Raw genomic sequence first — 21,378 nt, forward strand, 5'->3', positions numbered from 1 at the left:
CACTTGCGAAGGCTAGAGGAACGGCTCATGTCACACGATCAAAGACTGGAGGAAGAGGTCCAACGCCAAGTGGCCATAGCAATGAACCAGCAACAGCAAGCGCAAATGGTGCCTCCAGAGCCTAATGTCGCAGCCGATCATCTGTCTCGGCGGAAAAGCAGCTGCGCTTCCACAGACGTCGCCGTCGCTGAGCCAACGGGGATCCAGGCCGCAGTTGAAGCGACGGCCCCGCAGCGATTTCCAGTGGATGAGATCACCCAGCGGACACCTTGTGACCTGCAGACTGCCATTAAGAACTTAATGTTCACTGTTGCGTACGGTACCGCCATGCCAACACAACCAGACGACGTGTACCACAGGCAGCAAATTCCGCCAGGATACACAAGAGTTGGCGTAGAGCAGGTGTGCCAGGGTTGGGAGATGCTCGAGCTTGATATTCCTGGAGGCGATGGGGAGAGGACACTAGAAGAAGCCATTCATGGCTACATCCTATGGGATAAGCGCTACATTGTCCTAAAGTCGGATGATCAAACACCAAGACCGGCATCTCAGCATGCCTCTCCAAGGCCGGCATCTCCGCAAAACTCCCCAAGGGCAGCACTGTCTCGGCAAGGTTCACCAGCACATTCTCCATCACCATCATCTCATGCGCCGATGAACACTCAAGAGTCACCGTCGCCTCCATGGTCACCCCCTCCGCCGCCGGCAAAGAAGCAGAAACAGCCACCGGCAAAGAAGGTAGCTGCACCGGCTAAGGAGCCTCCAAAGAAGAAGGAAAAGGAGAAGAAAACCAAGAAGGCTCTTATTAAACCCTGGGACATGAGCCTTGAAGAATGCGATCGGAAAACACAAGAAAGAGTTAAAGAGCACTTCAAGCCGAAGCCGAAGCTGGAGCCCGAGAAAGTGATAAATCCGATAGATTTGAAATTTTTTAAGGGAATGTGCGAAGCAAATAAGAGAAAATTCATTCTGAGAGATCCCCCTTCAGACTACGAACGCACAATTATCAAAACTACTGAGAAAAAGAAGAGACAATCAAAGTCGTCGTCGTCGTCCGACGTTCAACCGCTCGGAGCCCAAAAGAAACAATCAATAGAGCCTCTCGTAGTGGGACAGACGACGCAACAACAAGACTTTGTTACATTTTTGAAAGAATCAAACCTGACGGCGGCTTAGATTGCAGGGGGAGAAGATATTCCAAAGGCCGATGTGGTCGTCAAATGGACGTATGAGCTGGGCAAAACTCTTGTACCGTGGGCGCTGGTAGCACCTTTTGTCCTGGTTTGTATTACCAACCGGGACAAAAGATCCCCTTTTGTGCCGGTTGCCAGACCCGGGACAAAAGGACCCCCCCTTTTGTCCCGGCCTGGCGTTCCCGATTGGGAAACCGGGGCAACAAGGGTTTCCCAACCAGGACAAATTAGCCTATCTGTAGTAGTGATTGTCAAACATATCCAAACACCCCGTTTTACTCCTATCGGTTACAATTGTTGTATGCATGTGCCTTATTATCCATAGGAGAATGAAGAATATTCCTTCATAAAAGATCTCACAATACAAATTGTAATGTAAGATCTTTCTATAAAGGAATATTCCTGTCCAAAAAGACATTCGCAATTATATATATTCTCACCAGTGATTTCAAACGACTAACTATTTCCCGCGCATCCTACAAATTTTGAATACTCCACAATCCAAGCAAGCAGTTTGCCGGTGTAGAACTGGGCACTGATGTTCCATACGAAAGAAATCAAGCGCTAGCAATGTTTAGCCATACATAGCAGAGCGGAGAGCGAATAAAACTTTTATTCAATCAATATAACCAAAGGCCAGCCCAAGTACCAATGATACCATCAGATGCCACTTTGCCCTCCTTGTCCACCTTGAGATATTTTGTAACCCCATGGCACGAATTCGTCAAAGCCTCGCAGGAGATCTGGGTGCCCAGCGAGCAGGACTGTGACATGCTCAACCACCATCTCTGTATCCATTCCGCAATAATCCACAAACAGCAATACCATGTCACCAACGATTTGTCATGAAACACATAGCTATAAGGTGACAACGCTCCAATAATACATACTACAAGTACATAGATAGAAGCCACTAATTTCTCATGTGCGGCTTATGCAATATGCAATAAGATAAATCTATCAATTTGCAAGGATGGTTCGTGTTACTGACCTCCCGTTCCTGAACTCGGCCAGGACGTTGATAAACTCTTCATACTTTTGAATTTCGTCAGCGAGCTCGCGCTTCATGGTCGCCAAGAAGCATAGCTCGTCTTCTTTGGCCGTCACTTCCGAACCCGGCCTCCTATCAGGTGGTGGTGGCCTAGTGGCGATGAGCAAAAATAAACAGATCGGGTTTATAAACCAGTAGATTATAAGAAATAAAGCCGAGAAGAAGAAGATCAGAGGAAAGGAGAAGCTTTCCTGGAATCAATGAAACAAAATCCCCAAATCTTGCCTGAGATAGCATGGGAACGAAGCAAACCATGGAGAGAGAGAGAGAGAGAGAGAGCTCACGGACCACGGACGCGGGGAGCCATAGGCGCGCCCTTCTCCTCCTGGGATCGCTTCTGCCTGCCTGTGAACCCCATCTCTACCAGGTCGGAGCAGCCCGGCCACTGGCCTCGCAGTCACTGGCGAGCTTGAAGTGCATCTAGGCCGATAGATGTAAATGGTAAGTTTCGGTGATTAATGACAACCATATGCGACTAACGTGTGTTTTGAAGGAAAAATTATTGTCTAATTTCGTCTCATATGAAATGTGAAAAGAGACCCCTCAATTCGGAACAATCATGCGTGCTAAGAACTCAATTTCAAAGATTAAGGACCTTTCTAGTCTCAAGTGTCACAAGGAGATGAAGGACACTTGATTTAGATAGGGTTTATAGTTTTAGTTCTTGACCGTACTATTAAGAGGGGTTCATGAGTTAGTAGCTTGATCAAAATTGAGTTGGCCTTAGAAATCTTGCACACTCGCTCAAAAACAGCTCAAGATGGTCAGTAGAAGTTAACACAACACTTGGAAGAAGAAACAATCGAAGTTACTTTGAAATCCAAGTCAATCCAGCTGAAAACCAGAAAAAACAGCAGCACCGGTTGAACCGGTGCCCTAGCGTCGGAGCATCCGATGCTTGGCGGAAGGACCGATGCCCTATCGGTCTATCTTCTCTGGATAAAGGCACAAATCAAGTCTAGCACCGGTTGAACCGATGGTCAGAAAAGTAAGCACCGGTGCAATGGAAGTTCTTTGTTCCAGAGAGCATGTTTTGGTGGACTTCAACTTCTCTTCAGCACCGGTTGAACCGACGCTTCGGAATCAAAGCACCGGTGCATTGAACGTCCTATGTTCCGGAGAGCTTGTTTGAATTAATCAGTGAACCTCTTCAGCACCGGTTGAACCGATGCCCCTACGGAGCATGCACCGGTGCATTAAAGCAAGCCTGGACACTGTGTCAGAACTCCAACGGCTACAATTTGGACACAGAGAGACCGGTTGAACCGACGCCTAAAAACAGACACCCATCGGTTCTTCCGGTGCTCATGGTTTTTCTGCAGTGGACCTCCAACGGCTATGTAACTTCTTCCACTCTATATAAGGGCACCCCATGGCTCATTTCAGTTGCCTTTGACACCCTAAATACTTGAGGCCACCCTTGAGAAGAAGAGAAAGTGCTTTGAGCAAACAAGAGAAGATCTAACACTTTGTTTGTGCTCCAACCTTGAAGAATCCATCCTTTGCAAGTGTAGCAAGTGTGCTTGAGCTAGGGCCAACTGAGTGTAGGTCAAGTGAAGGCTTAGGAGCTTGTTACTCTTGGTGTTTGACGGCACCTAGCCGGTCTTGGTGATCGGGAGGTTCTTGGTGAGCTCTTGGTGTTTGTGGGAGCCCCAAGACAAGAAGATTGTACATGGTGTGAAGCTCGCCGTTCCGGAGATGGAGAAAGAGCATTCTTAGTGATCACTTTCTCCTTGGTGAAGCAAGGGAGCTATACCCTTGTGTGGGTGCTCCAACGTGGATTAGGGGGAGCGTCAACTCCTCGATACCACGGGAAAAAATCCGGTTGTCTCGTGTCTCTTACTTTTATTTCAAGCAATTAAATCCTTTTGTTGTTACTCTTGTCTTTGATTGCTTGTAGTTTGACTAGGACAACTTGCATGGTAGTGTGATCGGTTGCTTAGGTTTTGTTCTTGCTAGTGTGATATCCTTTAAGCAATATGATCATGATAGTGTGGTTACCTACCTAAGGACCTTGTGCTAGTATGCTCTAGTGACTAGGTTTCAAATTTATAGATTGGGCAATACTAGTTTAGGTTAAGGACTAGTTAGAAATTTGAAAAAGTCCCAATTCAACCCCCCCTTCTTGGGCCACGATCCTTACAGAGCTCTTGACGATGAAAGTGGGGAATGGCGAAGATAGTCTAGACGCCAATGCTAGGTAATGATGGAGACTCCACGCACTGCCCACCTACCGTGCATCGGTGCATCCGATGGTTGTCGGTAGCACCGGAAGAACTGACGCATGAAGCATCGGTGCATCCGATGGTTATCGGAAGAACCGACGCCATGGCAGAAGGGAATCAAAGCCAAGTCAGCTTATGGGCATCGGATGAACCGACGGGTCAAAAAGGGGCATCGGTGCATTGGGCGTCCTATGTTCAAGAGACGATGCAAGTCGCGCAAGAGCCAAGTCTTCAGCACCGGTTGAACCGGTGAAGCATCGGTGCATACCATCGGTGTAATGACGTCAGCTGTCAGGAGAAGATCCTTAAGCACCGGATGAACCGGTGATACATCGGAACAAAGCATCGGTTCAACCGGTGGTCACTGTAGCAGCAGTCAGAAGTTCAACGGCTACTTCATGTCTTAGAGTGACCGGATGAACCGACGCTACCCCTGCCAGAGGCATCGGTTCTTCCAGTGATATGCAGAATTTTGCTGACCATTGGAGCAACGGCTAGAAGACTTGGTGGCCTATATATACGCCTCACCCCGGCCATTTGAAGCTTGCTGGAGTTGCTGGACATCCCACACACACCCAAGAACATCTCCAAGCCATACAAAAGCATCAAGATCATATCCTTGGAGCGTGAAGCTCGCCGGCAACGTCATCGACCCTCAGACTTGGTGTGGAGCGGCGACGACACTTTGTGCGGGGGACGTGGAGACCCCCATCCTTTGTGGAGAAGCTCCTTAGTGGAACCCGGGACCAAGGTGACCGTGATTGTGTTCACGGAAGAGACTTGGTGGCCGAGTAGCAATACTCTTAGTGAGTGCTACAACAACATGGATGTAGGTGTGCCTTTGTGGCTAACCGAACCACGGGATAAACACCCACGTCAAGAGTTTGCTATCTCCTCTCCCGCTCATTAAGCTTCCGCATTTCATACTAGCAATTTGTGCCGGGAGGCCGTGCCACAACGCGCCGGCGACGCCCGCAGCCAGGCCGGCGGGCCCCTGCGCCAGCGGCACCCGCGGCAGCACCTTGTGCCGGCGTCTGCATGCAGCTCCGCGCCCGCTGGTGGCCGGTGGCTAGAGTAGATATAGAGGAAGAGGAAGGAGAGCCACAGTGGGAGTCTCGGAGAGAAGAGGATAGGACTTAGAAGACAAATAAATGGAAGATAGAGAGGAGCCCGGGAGGGGAGTTGCGCTTTAGTACCGGGTGAAGCCTCCACTCAGTACTAAAGAGGGTTAGGTATATTTATACCAGTTGTGGACACCAACCAGTATTAATATGTCACCTTTAGTACTGGGTGGTTCCGCCACCCGGTACGAAAGGGGGTCATGGAGCGCGCCGGGGATTTATTCTTTAGACCCGGTACTAAATGTGTGCGTTAGTACCGGCTCAATTTGCAGCAGGTACCAATGCTAGGGATGAATGCCCCATTTTCTAGCAGTGCATATATATTGCCCTATTTTAGAACCAACACTACATAATGTAAGACTCTAATAGTTAGGGATGCAAGTACACCTGATAGTATCTTTTTGGTCAACTTATTAATAATTATGTAGCATATCATTTCACTGCCAGAAAATAGCACATTCGTCCCTGCACATTAGTACCGGTCGCACTTTGGGCCAGTACTAATGGCTCAATTTAGTACCAGGCAGGGCACATAGTGGTCCTGGGAGCCGATTAGTACCGGTTGGAAACCCCAGCCTGCACTAAAAAGCTCCACCGACACCGGCGGGCAATGGCTAGCGACCATTTAGTGCCACGAGCTGGTACTAAATGGCACCGAGATTATTTAGTACTGGCTGCTGGCTCCAGCCGCTACAAAACGTAGAGCTTTAGTACCGGCTGGAGCACAGCCGGCACTAATACTCTTACCATAAATAAGCGCCCCTTCTTCCTCCCTGAGACGAGCTAGCATTTGAGACCAAGCTCGAGCTTCTCTTCTCCATGGCGACATAGAGAGGAGGTGCTGCCATTTTTTCAAGTTTTGTGGGGTATTTCACTCTTCTAAGAAAGTCATAAATTTCAACGTGAATTTAATGTCGAGTTGCATGGTACTGATGATGTGTCGAGTTGCATGGTACTGATGATGATCGTGAGTTGATGGCTCGATATAATGCATGATGAGAAGCGTCGGGGATGGTGGAATATGACTGTTCTGTATCAAGACTTCACAAGGCATTGGTCAAAAGATCTCATGATGAGTAGTTTGTATTAGCTAGCTAGCATGTAGTTTAATCTGTATTTTAATTTGAAGCTTGTAATTTATAATGTTGTGTAATTTAAGCATGTTATGTGATGAGTTTTTAGACCCTTTATATTTTAATGTTTAATTCGCAGAAATGGATTTGCAACATGATGCATGCTTCATTATGTAAATTTTATAGTGTGAAATTTGCCAAATTATTGTGGATCGATGGATCGACAATGGATTTACGGCGACAGGTGCACCATGGCATGGATTAATGGTCTAAAGTCTTTTCTTGATGCGGTGAAGGCCCACAAGTCATCGAAAGATTTCATGTGTTGTCCATGCCGCCTTTGCCAAAATAAGAAGGATTAATACTCTAACCGACACACTTCTACACGTCCACATTTATAAAAATAAGTTTCAAGGATAATTATACGCTTTGGACCAAGCACGGTGAACCTGGAGTTCTGATGCAAGAAGGTGAAGGAGATGATGAAGATGAGGAGGACAACAACATTGCAGACGGGGCTCACTTATATGAAGCAAGTGCCTTTAAAGATGAACCAATGGACGAGACTGAAGAAAATTCTAGAGAAGATCAACCACCTGATGAACTAGGTCAGGTTTTAGTTGATGCACAGAGAGACAGTGAAATTTTGAAGGAGTCAAAGAAATTTAAGATGATGTTGGAGGATCACAAAAAATTATTGTACCCAAATTGCAAGCAGAGGCTTAAAAAGTTGGGTACCACACTGGAAAAGCTGCAATGGAAGGCAGCCAATGATGTTACCGACAAGGGGTTTGAGGAGCTAGTAGGTATTGTAAACAACATGATTCCAGAGAGGAACGAACTGCCCTCTACAATATACGAAGCAAAAAGGGTTGTTTGTCCTCTTGTATTGGAGGTACAGAAAATTCATGCATGTCCTAACGATTATATTCTCTATTGCGGTGATGAATATGAGAAAATTCGTGCATGTCCTAACAATTGTAGGTGAGATGTTAAGAAAGGTACACGCGAGGCAAAGAGATTCCGAGTTCAAATCCCGACCACCGCAAGCGTGCGTATTTCGCTTGAAAAGTCGCATGACATGTAATGTGCACATGTGCGGGTCTCTTCCCAGGTTTAGTATATTTTTTTGGCCAAAACTGCATTGATCCCTGGTGAATGTTTCACCCTGTACTAAAGAGAACCATAGGTACCGGGTGTTTTAGCTGGTGACGAGAAAACTGAGGCTTTTAGTCTCAGTTTCGTACTACCGGTCCGGTATTTCTAATAGTGAAGGCCAAGCTCTGCTCCAAAATGGAAGCGGTCGAAGAGTTGGAGTCCGCCGACCAGAAGATGAACATACCCCCCGCCCACCACGGAGAGCTCAAGACACAACAGCCCAAGGACAAGTCACTGTGGAATTACAGCTACAAGAAGGCCATCGGCCTCATGGTGCGGAAGAATCCCCCGCCACGATGGACGTCATTGTGGAGCCTGACGGCTGTGACTCGCAGGCCAGCAGAGCAGCGGCGAGTGGCGATCTGCAAGCCGGCGGCACATGGCCCTGAGGATAGGGGCGAGTTCAAATCCCGGGGAAATGCGTGGTGTGGGCAAAGATAGAAGAGCCTGAGAAGGAGATGAGGGTAAAATAGATGTTTTACTTTATCCAATAGAGAGGAAAATGAATGGTTTATTGTAAAAGTTAACGAAGTAGTGTTTTTCGGAATGGAATCATTCTTAGTAGTATTTTACGTAACGGCTATCTTTCAGTGGTATTTTCAGAATTTCCGGAAAAGATGATCTTTTGAACCACTTTTCACAAATGATAATCCTATGTTATTTCCTGATGTTTTCAGCACTTTCTATTTGTTTTGCTTGGCAATTTTCTAACCTCTATGTGTCCATACGCCGCCTGACAGGCTGACACAGATCCATATATATGATGAACCATTCAACCACTTCAGCTTAGATACACAGATCCATGTAACGAAAAGCAATCAGGTTGGTGTCTTCATCGATGTAGCATAGGCATAGGCACACACTTATGAGCTAAAAAGAAAACTATTCATTCGGTCAGCAACAGGATATCAGTTGCTGTTTTCCCCTGCAGGTCCCTGGGCTTGTAACCCCTTGGTATGAACATGTTGAAGCCACGGATGAGATCTGGGTGTCCAGCGAGAAGGACTTTGACGCGGTCGATCACAGCGGCCACACCGATGCTGCAGCAACCCACAAACAATAGAGACAAGAATAATCAGCCTGACGATCGATCTCCATGAAATGAAACAGCCCGTGATGCCCATGTACTACTTCTTCACCCCTGTTCCCTCTGTCTACCAACGGCAGATTGAAGCCTGCAGCTTTGCTGCCGCATCTCTTGCCTAGATCTATAGGCGTGCGAGCTAGCAGGCAATCGAATGCAAATTGTCAAGAGATAAAGGCTATCGTCATCACTGACCTCCGGTGCTCCTGCAGGACGGCGAGGAACTCCTCGTACTTGCCCGGCATGCCAGCGAACTCGCGCTTCACGGCTAGCACCAACTGGATCGTGTCGCCGAGATCAGGTTGCGCCCGCGCCGGCGGCACCGCCACCGGGGGGCTCCTTGACCAATGATGAAGGGATCGGTTCATAATCATTAGATCGATTGCATACACCGTCAGCCAGCGTTGGTAGTAGATGACTAGATGTGCGTTGGGATACTCACAGAGGATTGCGAGCTCGGGACGCCATGGGCGCACCCTGCTCCTCCCGAGCGCGCTTCAGGCTGAGACGACCCATCCCCTCGAAAAGTCAGAGTGAACGTGGTCTATCTGTAGATAGCACGCAGCACCTGCTGCCCCTGCCGCGGCAGCGACAATATAATCCTCCGGCTCGCGTTCCCAAGACGCCAAGTGATGATGGCATTCGGCCTGGCTATACCGAACGGCGCACGTGCCAGGGAAGGAGCAGTACGTGGCGTACCCAAAAAAAATTTGGTGCAGGCCGGCTGCAAACCTCTCGCGGTGCAGGCCGAAATTTGGTGCAGACCGGCTGCAAACCTCTCGCGGTGCAGCCCAAAAATTGGTGCAGACCGACTGCAAACCTCTCGCGGTGCAGCCCAAAAATTGGTGCAGACCGGCTGCAAACCTCTCGCGGTGCAGCCCCACCTTGGATAGTAGCCACCTGTGCAGCTAAAAGGATCGGACGGCATGTCTCCCGTTCACGGTCGCTCGGCTCCTCCACGCACGACTCGGCTAATCGACTTCTAGCAGCAGTATCACGAGTGATTCCAACAGGATGCCATGCCACACGTCAGCCATCCCGGGTGGGGCTACACCGGGAGAGGTTTGCATCCGGTATGCAACAAATTTTTTCCCCTCAACAAATGGCTTCATTGTCTGTCTACGATCAGTAACTGTAGCCGTCTGTAGCCGTCACGACGTATGCTAGTGATAAAAAGAAAAATAATAGGCGATGATCATGTTAGCTAGAGAACTACCATGAATAGGAGAGACAATCACGAACAAGTTAGTCATTGTACAGGATTCCAAGCAAAGCAACTTTTGGAGAAGAGGAACCGGCCACAGACTGGAGAATGTTCATGGGAAAATAAGTCTGAAGAATGTTTGGAACTATGTTATTACACATAGACTGTCTATTTGAATGTCATCCAAAACCACTAATGTAAGACACCCTCCATGGATCTGCCTGCCTGCTTGCATTGGATGTCTGCAAAACATCAAGAACACATAGGTCATCAAGGAAGCCGTTTTTATTTGCTGGAAGATTTTTTAAGAAAAAAGGATTAATTTCCGACCTTTTGCATCATCAGATGCATACGGTCATTATCGATTGTTACATTATCGTGACAATGACATATTTGGAAAATTATAGAGGTAAATAAAATGTTTCAGATTATATGATAACTCATATCATTCACATAATCTAAATAGAAATTGCTAGCCATTCTTTGCGTACATAGGAGCAGATCATTGTTTTGTTCATAATTTCCCAACCTGCATTTGTTTTTTGGAGGACAAGACAGTAGGCATGGATGCAATAATCAATGGAAGTGCTAAACACATCATGGTGAAGAAGTGGCTTTTCAGTATACTAAAAAGGATACAAACCTAATCCTGCTATTTTCATGGAAAAGAATGGAAATCAGTACAAAGTCAATTCCCATAACTAATTCCATATGCAAAATTCATAAGCCAAATGGACCCAAATTAAAGATATTTCTCAACTAAAAATAGGTTACAAACACTATGGGATGCCATTCATTTGCCGTGTGCCAAGGCACACGGCAAAGGACGTCATACACATGGCAAAGGATTTGCTGTGTGTTACACACGGCAAACTCCTCACGACATATAACGGCCGGCAAAGTACTTTGCCATGAGTCATTTCAAGGGCACTCGGCAAAGAGTTTGCTGTGTGTAAAACAGACACTCAGCAAACATTTTTGGAAAACATAAAAAATCAAAAAAATCCGTCAGCCGCCGCCGTCGTTGTTTGCCACGATCAGTGGGCCGATAGGGTACATCGGCGGCCGCCCGAGCTTGGGCTGCTGAAGTGCCATGGCGACCTCTGGCTCAATGGTCTAGAAGGAGTTGATGAGGATGGTGTTAGCGGCAAGGAAGCGTCCAGCGAGGCGGACCATTAGGCTGTCGGCGGGGCTCGACCTGACCTGGAGCGGTGGGATGACGTCAGGCCCCGGGATGGGCAAGCACCCCGGCAGTCGCAGTGGCTCGGTCAGGTCGTGGAACTCGTCGTGGACGGAGGCCGCCAGCTCAGGGAGGTGGAGGAAGAGCGTGGGTGCATGGATGCTTCCGGGAAAGAAGAGCCACCTCTGCCGCACCCCGGAGGCCCTGTCTACGTCGAAGGCGTCCACGCTAAAGTGGTCGGTGATGAACACCACCAACGGCCCGGCGCCGGAGCTCCACGAGAGCACGACGACGAACGCTAGGACAGAACACGCGCACTCCTCGGACATGAGCGTCTCATTAGGGGCGCCCGAGGGAAGGTCGGAGAGGTGGACGAGCGGCAGCGCGCGGGCGACGATGGTCCCACTAGTCGGCCGTCGCTCCCACACCGGCTGGCCGCCATTGGCCCGCTCCTCGCCCCACCGCCCCTCCTCACCGGTCGATCTATTGCGGTGAGGGGTGTGCGGAAGGGGGAGGAGAGATGCCGCGAGAGGGAGATGGAGGGAGAGGGCCCGAGAGGAAGGTGATCGGGGAGCTCTCGCCGACTTGGGCCCCGATATCGCCGCTGCCGCCCACATCATCATCATCATCAAGGAGGTGGCCCAGCCAGCAGATGACCCGAGAGAGGGAGAGAGAGAGAGAGCGAGATGAGAGAGAGAGAGGAGGAGGAGGAGGCCGACAGCTTTGACATGGGAGGAGAGAGGGGGATGATCCGGCTCATGATGTTTGGACCAATGGGAGAGCTCAATTTTAAAGCCTTGGATTGATAATGTGGTAAGTGTGTTTCTTTAACTGCCTTCCAATGCGTTTTAATACATGTAAATGAGTTCAAATGATAAAGTTGTAAACTACAAAGTTTTAGATCTCGTCGAGCTCTACAACTTCTGTATAGAACTTATTTATATTCGGAGTCATTTGGAAGTTTTAACATTTATAATTTCAAATTAGATAACTTATAATGACATTTTGAAGTATTAAACAATCTCAAATATAAAAGTTGAAAACTACAAGTTTTTATATTTCGTGGAGTTGTACGACTTTGGTATAAATTTTGTTTCCTATCAGGTCATATAAAAAGGTTTGTATTCGAAAAATACATCCACTAACTCTCTCACATACAATCACACATATACTTCTTGCATGTTTCGATTTTATAAACATCGCTACGACAAAATGTGCTAAATCTTCTCAACTTTTTATCACAGCCTCCATGTATGATACCATCACATTATGACAAATCTAGCTCATAATTTTCCTAAACCCTTGCTCATAATTTTCAGACTTCATTTGCTTTTTTTATAATTTAAAAATCATTCGGACACATGTTAGGGGTCATATTTCTTGAACAAGATGTTCAAAATTTCTTTTCATTTCATGGGTAAGGCCTCAAACTAGACTAGATAACATGAATATAATTTTCTACTTGTTGTATTCCATTATTTGAATCAACTGCATTTCAAATTTGACCTGATTCAAAATGTTTTGAGGTTGGAAGTGGAAAAACTTAATTCTTTGCCGAGTGTAAAAAAAAACCATAGGCAAACTCTCATCTTTGATGAGTGCCAAAAATAATACATTCGGCAAAGATCACTTTGCCGAGTGTATTTATTTTGCAGAGTGTTTTTTGTATGACACTCGGCAAAGACCTTATTTGCCGAGTATATTTTCCGAAAAAAAATACACTCGGCAAAGGTTTAGCACTCGGCAAAGATCGAGTTTCCCATAGTAAAATGACCCTGAACTGAAGTAGGACCAGTATTTCCACAGCTGAACCCAATTATATACCTACTCAAATTCTGAAAGTAAAGAAAATATTTACCTACCAAGTACTAGCAAGTTCTGACTTTTTTCGAACATGTACAGTTAAAACATTGTTTGAGGAGCCCAGAGGAACTTCTTGTGACAACTTGATCTGATTTATTTCCCAAATTTAAACTGGTCTGAAAAAATCTTCGTTATTGGTAAATTGAAGAGTAGCTTATATATATATGTTCCACGACCATCCATAAGGTCTATTCAGTCATCTATCTTTCTCTCGAGAAAAATGCTTAGCTTTCAATCACGCATAATTTGCCCAGTTCGATCCTTAACCGTAATTTTTTTTAAGCTGCTTGCATTACTTCTCGGCATGCACAGTATTGATGGAATAGAATTCAGAGCTATATATATGCGGAAAAAAGGGGGCTAGAGGCGAGGAGATAAAAGAAAAGGGGTATATGTGTCCCTGCCCCTATTTTGAAGTGTAATTATGATTTTACTCTTATTATTCACAAGTCAATGTGAATTTTCCCCTATTCAATGGACAAAATAGGGGCAAACGCGCAAAGAGCAAAATCTACTTGTCACGTGCAACCTAAAACACCTGGATGGAACTTGCGTCTCAATATGAAGCAAACAAAATATGATCTCAGGTCCCTTTCATTCCAAGAGCGAATAAAACACAGGATAGTGAACACAGTCCGGATTTGGGATCACACAACTACTGGCAGAACACAGAAGTACAGAACCGGCACGGATGAATCCACTTATTAGGTTTACCACACTTAGGCAGCATCAGCATCACCTTGCTAGTTGTCCCGGAGCTGGTATCCCCTTGGCAGGTAGGCGTTGAACGTGCGGATGAGATTGGGATGCCCCCGGAACAGTTGTTGCAGGTGGCTAACCAGGCCGTCGACTCCGAAGCTGAAATCCCACACAAATAAACCAAAAATGAGCCCACGTAAAGTCATGAACTAATCCCACGGATGGAAGCCAGAGCTAGCAATTGTCACTCACGCCCCGAGCCTGAACCCGCGCATGACGGCACGGAAGTCCCGGAAGTAGCCAGGCTTGCCAGCGAACTCAGACTCCGCAGCCAGGAGGAACTCGATCCATCTATCATCGGTGGGCGCCAGCAGCGGCGGCGCCGGCCAGTCTACAGGTAGTGGCGGCGCCGGCCTCCTAGTTGACGAAAAGGAAAACAGATCGGGTCGACGAACCATTAGATCGAACACGAGACGGGCGAATTAGCAAATCATAGAAAAATTGTAGCTTTAATTTCTGAGTCTCAAGACCAGAATAACGAAGCCATGGGAGACAGATTAGAGAGAGGGTGATGGAATCAAGGGAGAAACTAGCAAGTAGCAACTCACGGATTGCCGCGACGCTGGGACTCTGGCGCCATAGGCGAGCCATCCTCCTCCTCCCTCGCGCGCTTCTGGCCGCCATTGGAGTAGTCCATCCTCTCGCACTGCTGGGAATGGGACACCGGCAGCCTTCCTAGCTATGGAGTTGCCCTCTTTTTTTTTACAGTGGGGAATTGAGGCACGGAGGTTCTTGTGCTTATGATACAGCAAGCAATAAAGGACGCCGTGGTCGGCCTGGCCACCTAACATACCACTCGTGCAGCGATGAGTCATGCCTTTTGTCCTCTTGTGCTCCAGGTGACCACCTAACGGCTAAGAGTAGACTGGGTCCTCTGACGGCTGGGCTCAGTCAGGATTCCTATGGGGAGTAACATCTGATAGCCTGTAAATTTAATGTACATATATAAATACTGCAATTAATCCCACCCCTAAAACATAACATAGTCAATGAAATTTTTTCCCCCTCTACTGCTCTACGTCATCAGGTGTCAATGACAAGTTTGGTTCTTCTTCCTTGTCATGTAAAACCACTTTTCATCAATGTACATGAGGCTGTAGATACAAAGGGTATGTTTGGTTGGGCTTCAGCTCCTCCAAAAACAACTCCGGCTCCAGCTCCTCTAGAGGTGGCTTCTCTGGTGGAGCTGAAGCTATTTTGGAAAATATTTGGGAAAACAGATCCATCCTATTTTTCATAAATTAATTGGAGAGGTCAAATGTCCAATGTACCCTTAGCTATTAGAGGTGCTTGTGCCGCTGAATTTTATGTTTGTACTGAGTTTAAATTTTGAATCATGTGAAAATAAAATAAATAAATATATTAGGTAATAATCATTATCTTTTCATATTATTAGAGTAAATTTAAAGGAGTCAATCCTCGTATAAGAAAGAAGTCCATCCATAAAAAGGAAGTCTTTTTCCTATGTCATTCAATTTAGTTCACTTTATATGTCATTCAACCGGATAAGTTGTCTTTTTTGGGAATTGGGGCAGTTCTCAGTAGTGATATCTATTCATCAACCGGTAAACAAAGTGAAGTTTCATTTTTTTGTTGATTTATAAAACCAACCACAAAATGATATTTTTAAAATGATGAAATCCAACTTATACTCTTAGTCACATTGGTAGGCCTGTGACACTACTACTGCAAAAAAGGGCCATACATACTGGTTGAAAAGAGCCATAGGTACTGGTTCTTCAAACAATACTACGAGACCGACACTAAAAGACTCAGTTTTCATCACCGGATAATTTACCCGGTACTAAAGTCCTCCTTTAGTACCGGGGTGGAGACACCACCAGGTACCAAAGCTTCACGCGTCCAAAAGAAATATTTTAAACCCGGAAGGAGGCCCACACACACACGTGCAGTGGATGGGATTCGAACTTGCAATCTCTTGCCTCGCACTTACCTTCCTTAATTACGAGCTCACATACACAACAATTGTGATTGGGAAAGGAATACTTTTCTTTTGAAGTAACCAGTATTTGAATGCATGCATATCTGCGTTGGCGCAATAGACAACACGCGGTAAGAACAGAAACACCAGAACAGATCACGATATCCGTTCTAGGTCTAGAAGCATTGGTTATTAAGAAACTCCAACCAGAATTTAAGAACAACAATTTGGGAAAAATTCCCATTAGGATGTTACCACATTTGTCGCTTCCTATTTGTCAAGCTCGATCGGAGACTTCAATTGTGTGCACATAAAGCATAAATACTATCCTAAAAGAATATTCTCCCCTACCCGTTGAAACAAACCAAATCTTTTCCCGCGCGTGTCGCTTCCAGTTTATCCGCTCAAATAAAGACTTCATTTATGCGGAGTATGATATGACCAAAAAGAATATTATCCCTTACCATTTAAACGGACAGAATCTATTTCCTGCATGCATCCCAAACGAGCCATGCAAGCATGTAAATTCAAATGATCCACATCTAATTGCCCCACATCCAAAACACTTAGGGCGTCTCTAGCGGTCTGACGATTTGGGCCAGCGATTTGGAGGAGAGAGAGAGGATAGCAGCAGGCGCTTGGGAAGGGCGCACTTGAGAGTGAGCAGCATCGGTGAGTGTGCAAGCTAGCAACGAACCAAGCACTTGCGACCACTGTGCGGCAACTATTCATCGATTAAAAGAATCAAATAGCCTGCCAAATAGTCGACTGCTGGAGACACCCTTGAGATGGAACATGCATGTCAATATAGCAAACAAGATGATCTCGATCAGGTCCCTCTCACTCCAGGTATCAAATAACACACAGGATAATGGACACAGTCTGGATTTAGGATCACACAACTACCGATGGAACCGGCACTGATGAACCCTGAGTAAGTTTAGCACACCTAGGCATCAGCATCACCTCCCTGCTGGTTGTCCCTGAGCACGTATCCCCTTGGCAGGAAGGTGTTGAAATTGCGGATGAGGTTGGGGCGTCCCTGGAACGGGGGCTGCAGACTGCTGACCACGCCATCGACACCGAAGCTTAATTAAATTCCACACAAACCAAAAATGAGCCCGTAAAGTCACTCACATCCCCAGCCTGAAACAGTGCATGACAGCGTGGAACTCCAGGTTCTTCGTAGGCTTGTCGGTGAACTCACGCTTCATGGCCAGCACGAACCGGATCGACTCCTCGATGGGCAGCACCACCGGCTGCCGGTCTGCAGGTGGCGGGGTAGATCTCCTTGACGAAGAGCAAAACAGATCATCGTATGCAAAACCATTAGATCTCGAGACGGGTGAAGCAAATCGCAGAAACATGGGAGATTTTTCTGAATCGCAAGACCAATCGGAACACATCGCACGAGAGACACAGCAACGACACCGTGATACGATGGGATATGGGAAACAGAGAGAAGGTGATGGAATTTAGGGAGAAGCGACTCACGGAGGGACACCGCGATGCGCGGAGGGCCATGGCGGAGCCGTCCTCGTCCTCCTCCCTCTCGCGCTTCACGCCACCTGTGCACCCCATCCCCTTGTCGGCAGCTCGACGCTGCGGGTGTTCCTCTCCCACCGGGACACCGGCAGCCGTCCTAGGGAGTTGCCCTCTTGACAGTGGGGAATTGAAGCACAGTGGCTCTCACGCTTCTGATACGGCAAGTAATAAAGGGCATCGCCGGCGGCGTGGCCACCGTTAGGGCTTCTCCAGTGGCCTTTGGAAAGCGAATCTTGGGCTGTGCTGGCAGTGCAAGATTCGAACCATGAGCACTGGACTGCAGCGAATCTTTGTACAGTACCAGAATTCGACTCCCAAAGAGAGGTCGATGCAAGGGCAATAGAAAACTATGAATGCACAGTAATTTCAACGGCTGACTGCCGACCGTTGTCAAGCTGTACAAAGATTGGGACGATGAAACGATTTTTTTTATTCAAGGTGACCCCACTTTATGGGTCGGTATCACTGGAGTTTGAAGAATCATCGAGAGTCCGACTACGCGTGTCCTCTTTTTACAGCATGCATCGAATCACCACTGGAGAAGCTCTAACAGAACATGTGCCCCATCGAGTCATGCTGTTTGTCCGCTTGCGCTCGAGAGGCACCGCACTGGCAGGGACGACTTAGAGGGTGCTGCAGCCTTGGATGGAGCACGTGTGGGCTGGGGAGTGGGAACAGGCCGGCGCCTGGAATTTCATCGCCACCGGCGGTGAAAAGATTTGATCGAGGGGAAACTTTTCGATGGAAGGACATCCTCCCAAGGGCATGATGATTGACTGACTGATTGGCCAGCTAACTGCTACAGATTGACTTTCACCGTCTATCAGACCCGGGTAATAGAACTGCTCACATGCGTGGAATATTCTAGAGTAAGGGATAGTACATGGAATATACCTTATCTCTTTGTAACTACTACTCGTACAACAGTAGGACTAGTTGATGTACATGGAAACTACTCAACCTCATTGGAGTAGAACTCTAATAGTATTTGGCTAGGACTGTCCATATAACCCTGTCCTCTAGACTATATAAGGGCGAGCAGGGACCCCTCCAAGACACAGAACAACACCTAAGGCAATACAAACCACAACACATGACATAAGGTATACGCTCCGGCGGCCTGAACCTATCTAAATTTTTGTGTTCCTTGCATCATCGCCTTCTGATCTCGGCGAGTCCCTGCCTACAATCAATCTCCTTGGGGTATACCCCGGAGAGCTTGCCGGTAAAACACCGACAGCTGCGCGCGCCAGGTAGGAGGCTTCGCCAAACGATCAGCGGAAGAATTCGATGCCTTCCTTCAACATCAACTGCACCGTACCCGACGAGAGTGCAAGTTTTGACTTTCTAGATCGGCGTTGCCAATAGTTCTGGTGGCCACGGCAGTCACCTGGCGACCACGGTGAAGACGGCATCGGCGTCGGCATCAGCACACTGACTAACAGTCGAACGAGCTGGCCGAAGTTCTGGGCGAAGTCAAAAATTTCGATCTAGTCTGGAATCGAGGAAAAGTCTGAGCCAAGTAGGCGACTGCTCGACTTGGGACAGAACCGGACTCTAATTCCCTTTGGGCCCCCACCTCATGTTCTAACGCTGTTGCTTGGCCTCTGGACTTTATTCACATGCGGGTCAAGCTGAAGTCCATGGTTTGATGGTACACAACGACCAATCACCGAGTTATGAATTGGAAAAAATAATTTTGTTGGAGTTGGCTACAAGTACACAGGAAGCTAGACTACCAAGAATATCTCTCACGTCATGAGAGTTTGCGTACAACTACATGCATGTGGAGCATACAGATTCGAAGTGCTTTTTGTTTGAAGCTGCTCTTCACCCAACCGAGCAAGGATTATGACTTCAACGAATCGGATCCAACTCAGAGCTGCTCACACTATAGCATCAACGACAACCTCGCTAATACCAGATGGCGGAAATTCAAGATGGAGTCTGATCCAATCAGAGCAGCTGTCCGAAGTCGATGCGGAATTAATTATCGTGTCGAGATCGGACAAAGGAACAAATTTCTACCACTACCCGACGCAAGCAGCTACAAGGAAAGTTCAAGACGTTTGCCAAACATGCAAAAACTATCATAGCAAACGAGCAATGAGCCGTGCAAGATTTCCACTACTCGCCTCAACTCCAACCTGAACCGAAGCTACGACTACTTGTATCGGCAACCACGTCCACATCTCCGCCATGGCATCCAGCAAGCTACCACTGCTTCGGTTCTGCGAAGAAAACTCGCTGTTTCGCGACGACGCCCGGCGACCGGCAACGACTACTTCGTGTACTCCAGCTTGAGTCCAGCTAGCGCTGGCGGCCATAATCGACGCTGACTGGCCAGCTACTCGCCGCAACTTGCCGACCGCTCCAGTACTCAAAGGAAGCATCGTGGCGACAAGTAGAAGGTGTTCGCCGTGTGTCATATATCGGGCACACGGTGAACACATTAGCCGTGTGTTATTCATGGCACACAGCGAAATAAAGATAACAAACGGCGTCGGCCGGAGTTGACGGCAGCAGGGTCGACTTCGGCGTGTGCTAAACATGTGACACACGGCACAGATTTAAAAAAATAAAAAAAAGACGCACGCGCACGCCGCGAGTCCACGCCGCCGCATGCGCACGCGCCGGCCGCCTCCGCCGCACGAGCACGCGCCCGCCCGCCGCCCGCTGCGAGTCCACGCGGCCGCCGGCCGCCGCACGCGTCCGCACGCTCCCGACCTGCATGCGCACAGCACGAATGGATGGCACATCTCATATTCTCATTTGCTGCTGCCTGCCCACCTCTTCCCTCTCCTTTTTCTACCAACGATGAGGGATCAGAAGGAATTGAAAGAAGAGGAGCTAGAGCTGGGAGCAGGCGGTACCTCCTTCTCCGGGGCGCACTCCTCCTCGTTGCAGTCGGAGTCCTCCTGCGCAGGCGCCGGCGAGGAAGGAGACGGAGACAACGAGGCACTGCAGGTGAGCAGGAACGGCCTGCTGCCGCTAACGCCGCCGATGACGGCGCCTCGGACAAGGCTCGCCTGAGGCTTGCTGCTCCCCAGGAAGATGCAGCCGCTGGCCGAGAGCATGTACTGCGCAGGGCAAGCCATCTCCCCCTCTCCTCGTTTGTACCGAAACACAGCAGCGGAGAGGTAGCGTGTGCAGTGTATTTAAGTTATGAAAATGTAGTTAGCCGTGTGACAAGATCCAAGACACACGGTGAAGTCTTACTTCGCCGTGTGTCACATCCAGGACACACGGCGTAGCCTCGACTTCGCCGTGTGTGACTTCGCCGTGTGTCAGACTCTAGACACACGGCAAAGTTAATTTCTACAATTTCATGTCTACTATTTTGATAATGAAATATTCAAAAATTAACTAAATCTAAACACTCATATTTTTTATACAGCCTCAATGACATGATAAATATTTTTTTGACTAACTCAAATTTCATTGTTTCATGTCATTATTGATTATATTTTAATTATGTCAATTAAAATAGTTTACTTGCAATTAATACATTAAAAATACCAAATAGACCCAGAAAAATATGAAAATTCAACATGAAGCAATCATTAACGCATATTGTCTATAGCAAAAGTTTAAAAGTCAAACTCAATTTTTTCTATCATGACACGTACAAATCTAAACTCATCCTCTTCTTCTCTCTGAATCTTCTTCGGGAAACTCTCAATTGGTAAGCATCATCGTGACAAAATATTCGTATCGTGCTCAAACTTTTACCATACGTTCCACGTATGATAGCATGAAGCTGCGGCAAATCTCATAATTTTCTAACGTCGTTCTAATTTTATAGAATTTAAACACTATTTGCCACCACGATCGACGTAATGTTTCATTACCAGAAACTTTGAAATTTTGTTTCAACTACTATTTAAGCTCTAACACTACAGTCAATATTATGAATATCATTTTTTACAAATTTGGACCCGGTACTAAAATAGCATCGGGACAAGTTTAGTACCGGACCA

At 47.3% G+C, this 21,378-nt stretch overlaps 1 protein-coding gene across 1 annotated transcript; it reads right to left on the reverse strand.

Annotated features, from left to right (window-relative positions):
• Window positions 1-13,728: 13,728 nt before the first annotated feature.
• Window positions 13,729-14,548, reverse strand: LOC120713273 (paired amphipathic helix protein Sin3a-like). Its single transcript, XM_039999264.1, has 3 exons — window positions 14,460-14,548; window positions 14,104-14,268; window positions 13,729-14,010 (listed from the first exon to the last, which is right to left on the reverse strand). The coding sequence occupies exons 1-3, from the start codon at window positions 14,546-14,548 to the stop codon at window positions 13,896-13,898; spliced, it is 369 nt and encodes a 122-aa protein (XP_039855198.1). The 3' UTR covers window positions 13,729-13,895.
• Window positions 14,549-21,378: the final 6,830 nt, after the last annotated feature.

The sequence above is a fragment of the Panicum virgatum genome, chromosome 6K (genome assembly GCF_016808335.1).
Source record: "Panicum virgatum strain AP13 chromosome 6K, P.virgatum_v5, whole genome shotgun sequence".
NCBI lineage: Eukaryota > Viridiplantae > Streptophyta > Magnoliopsida > Poales > Poaceae > Panicum > Panicum virgatum.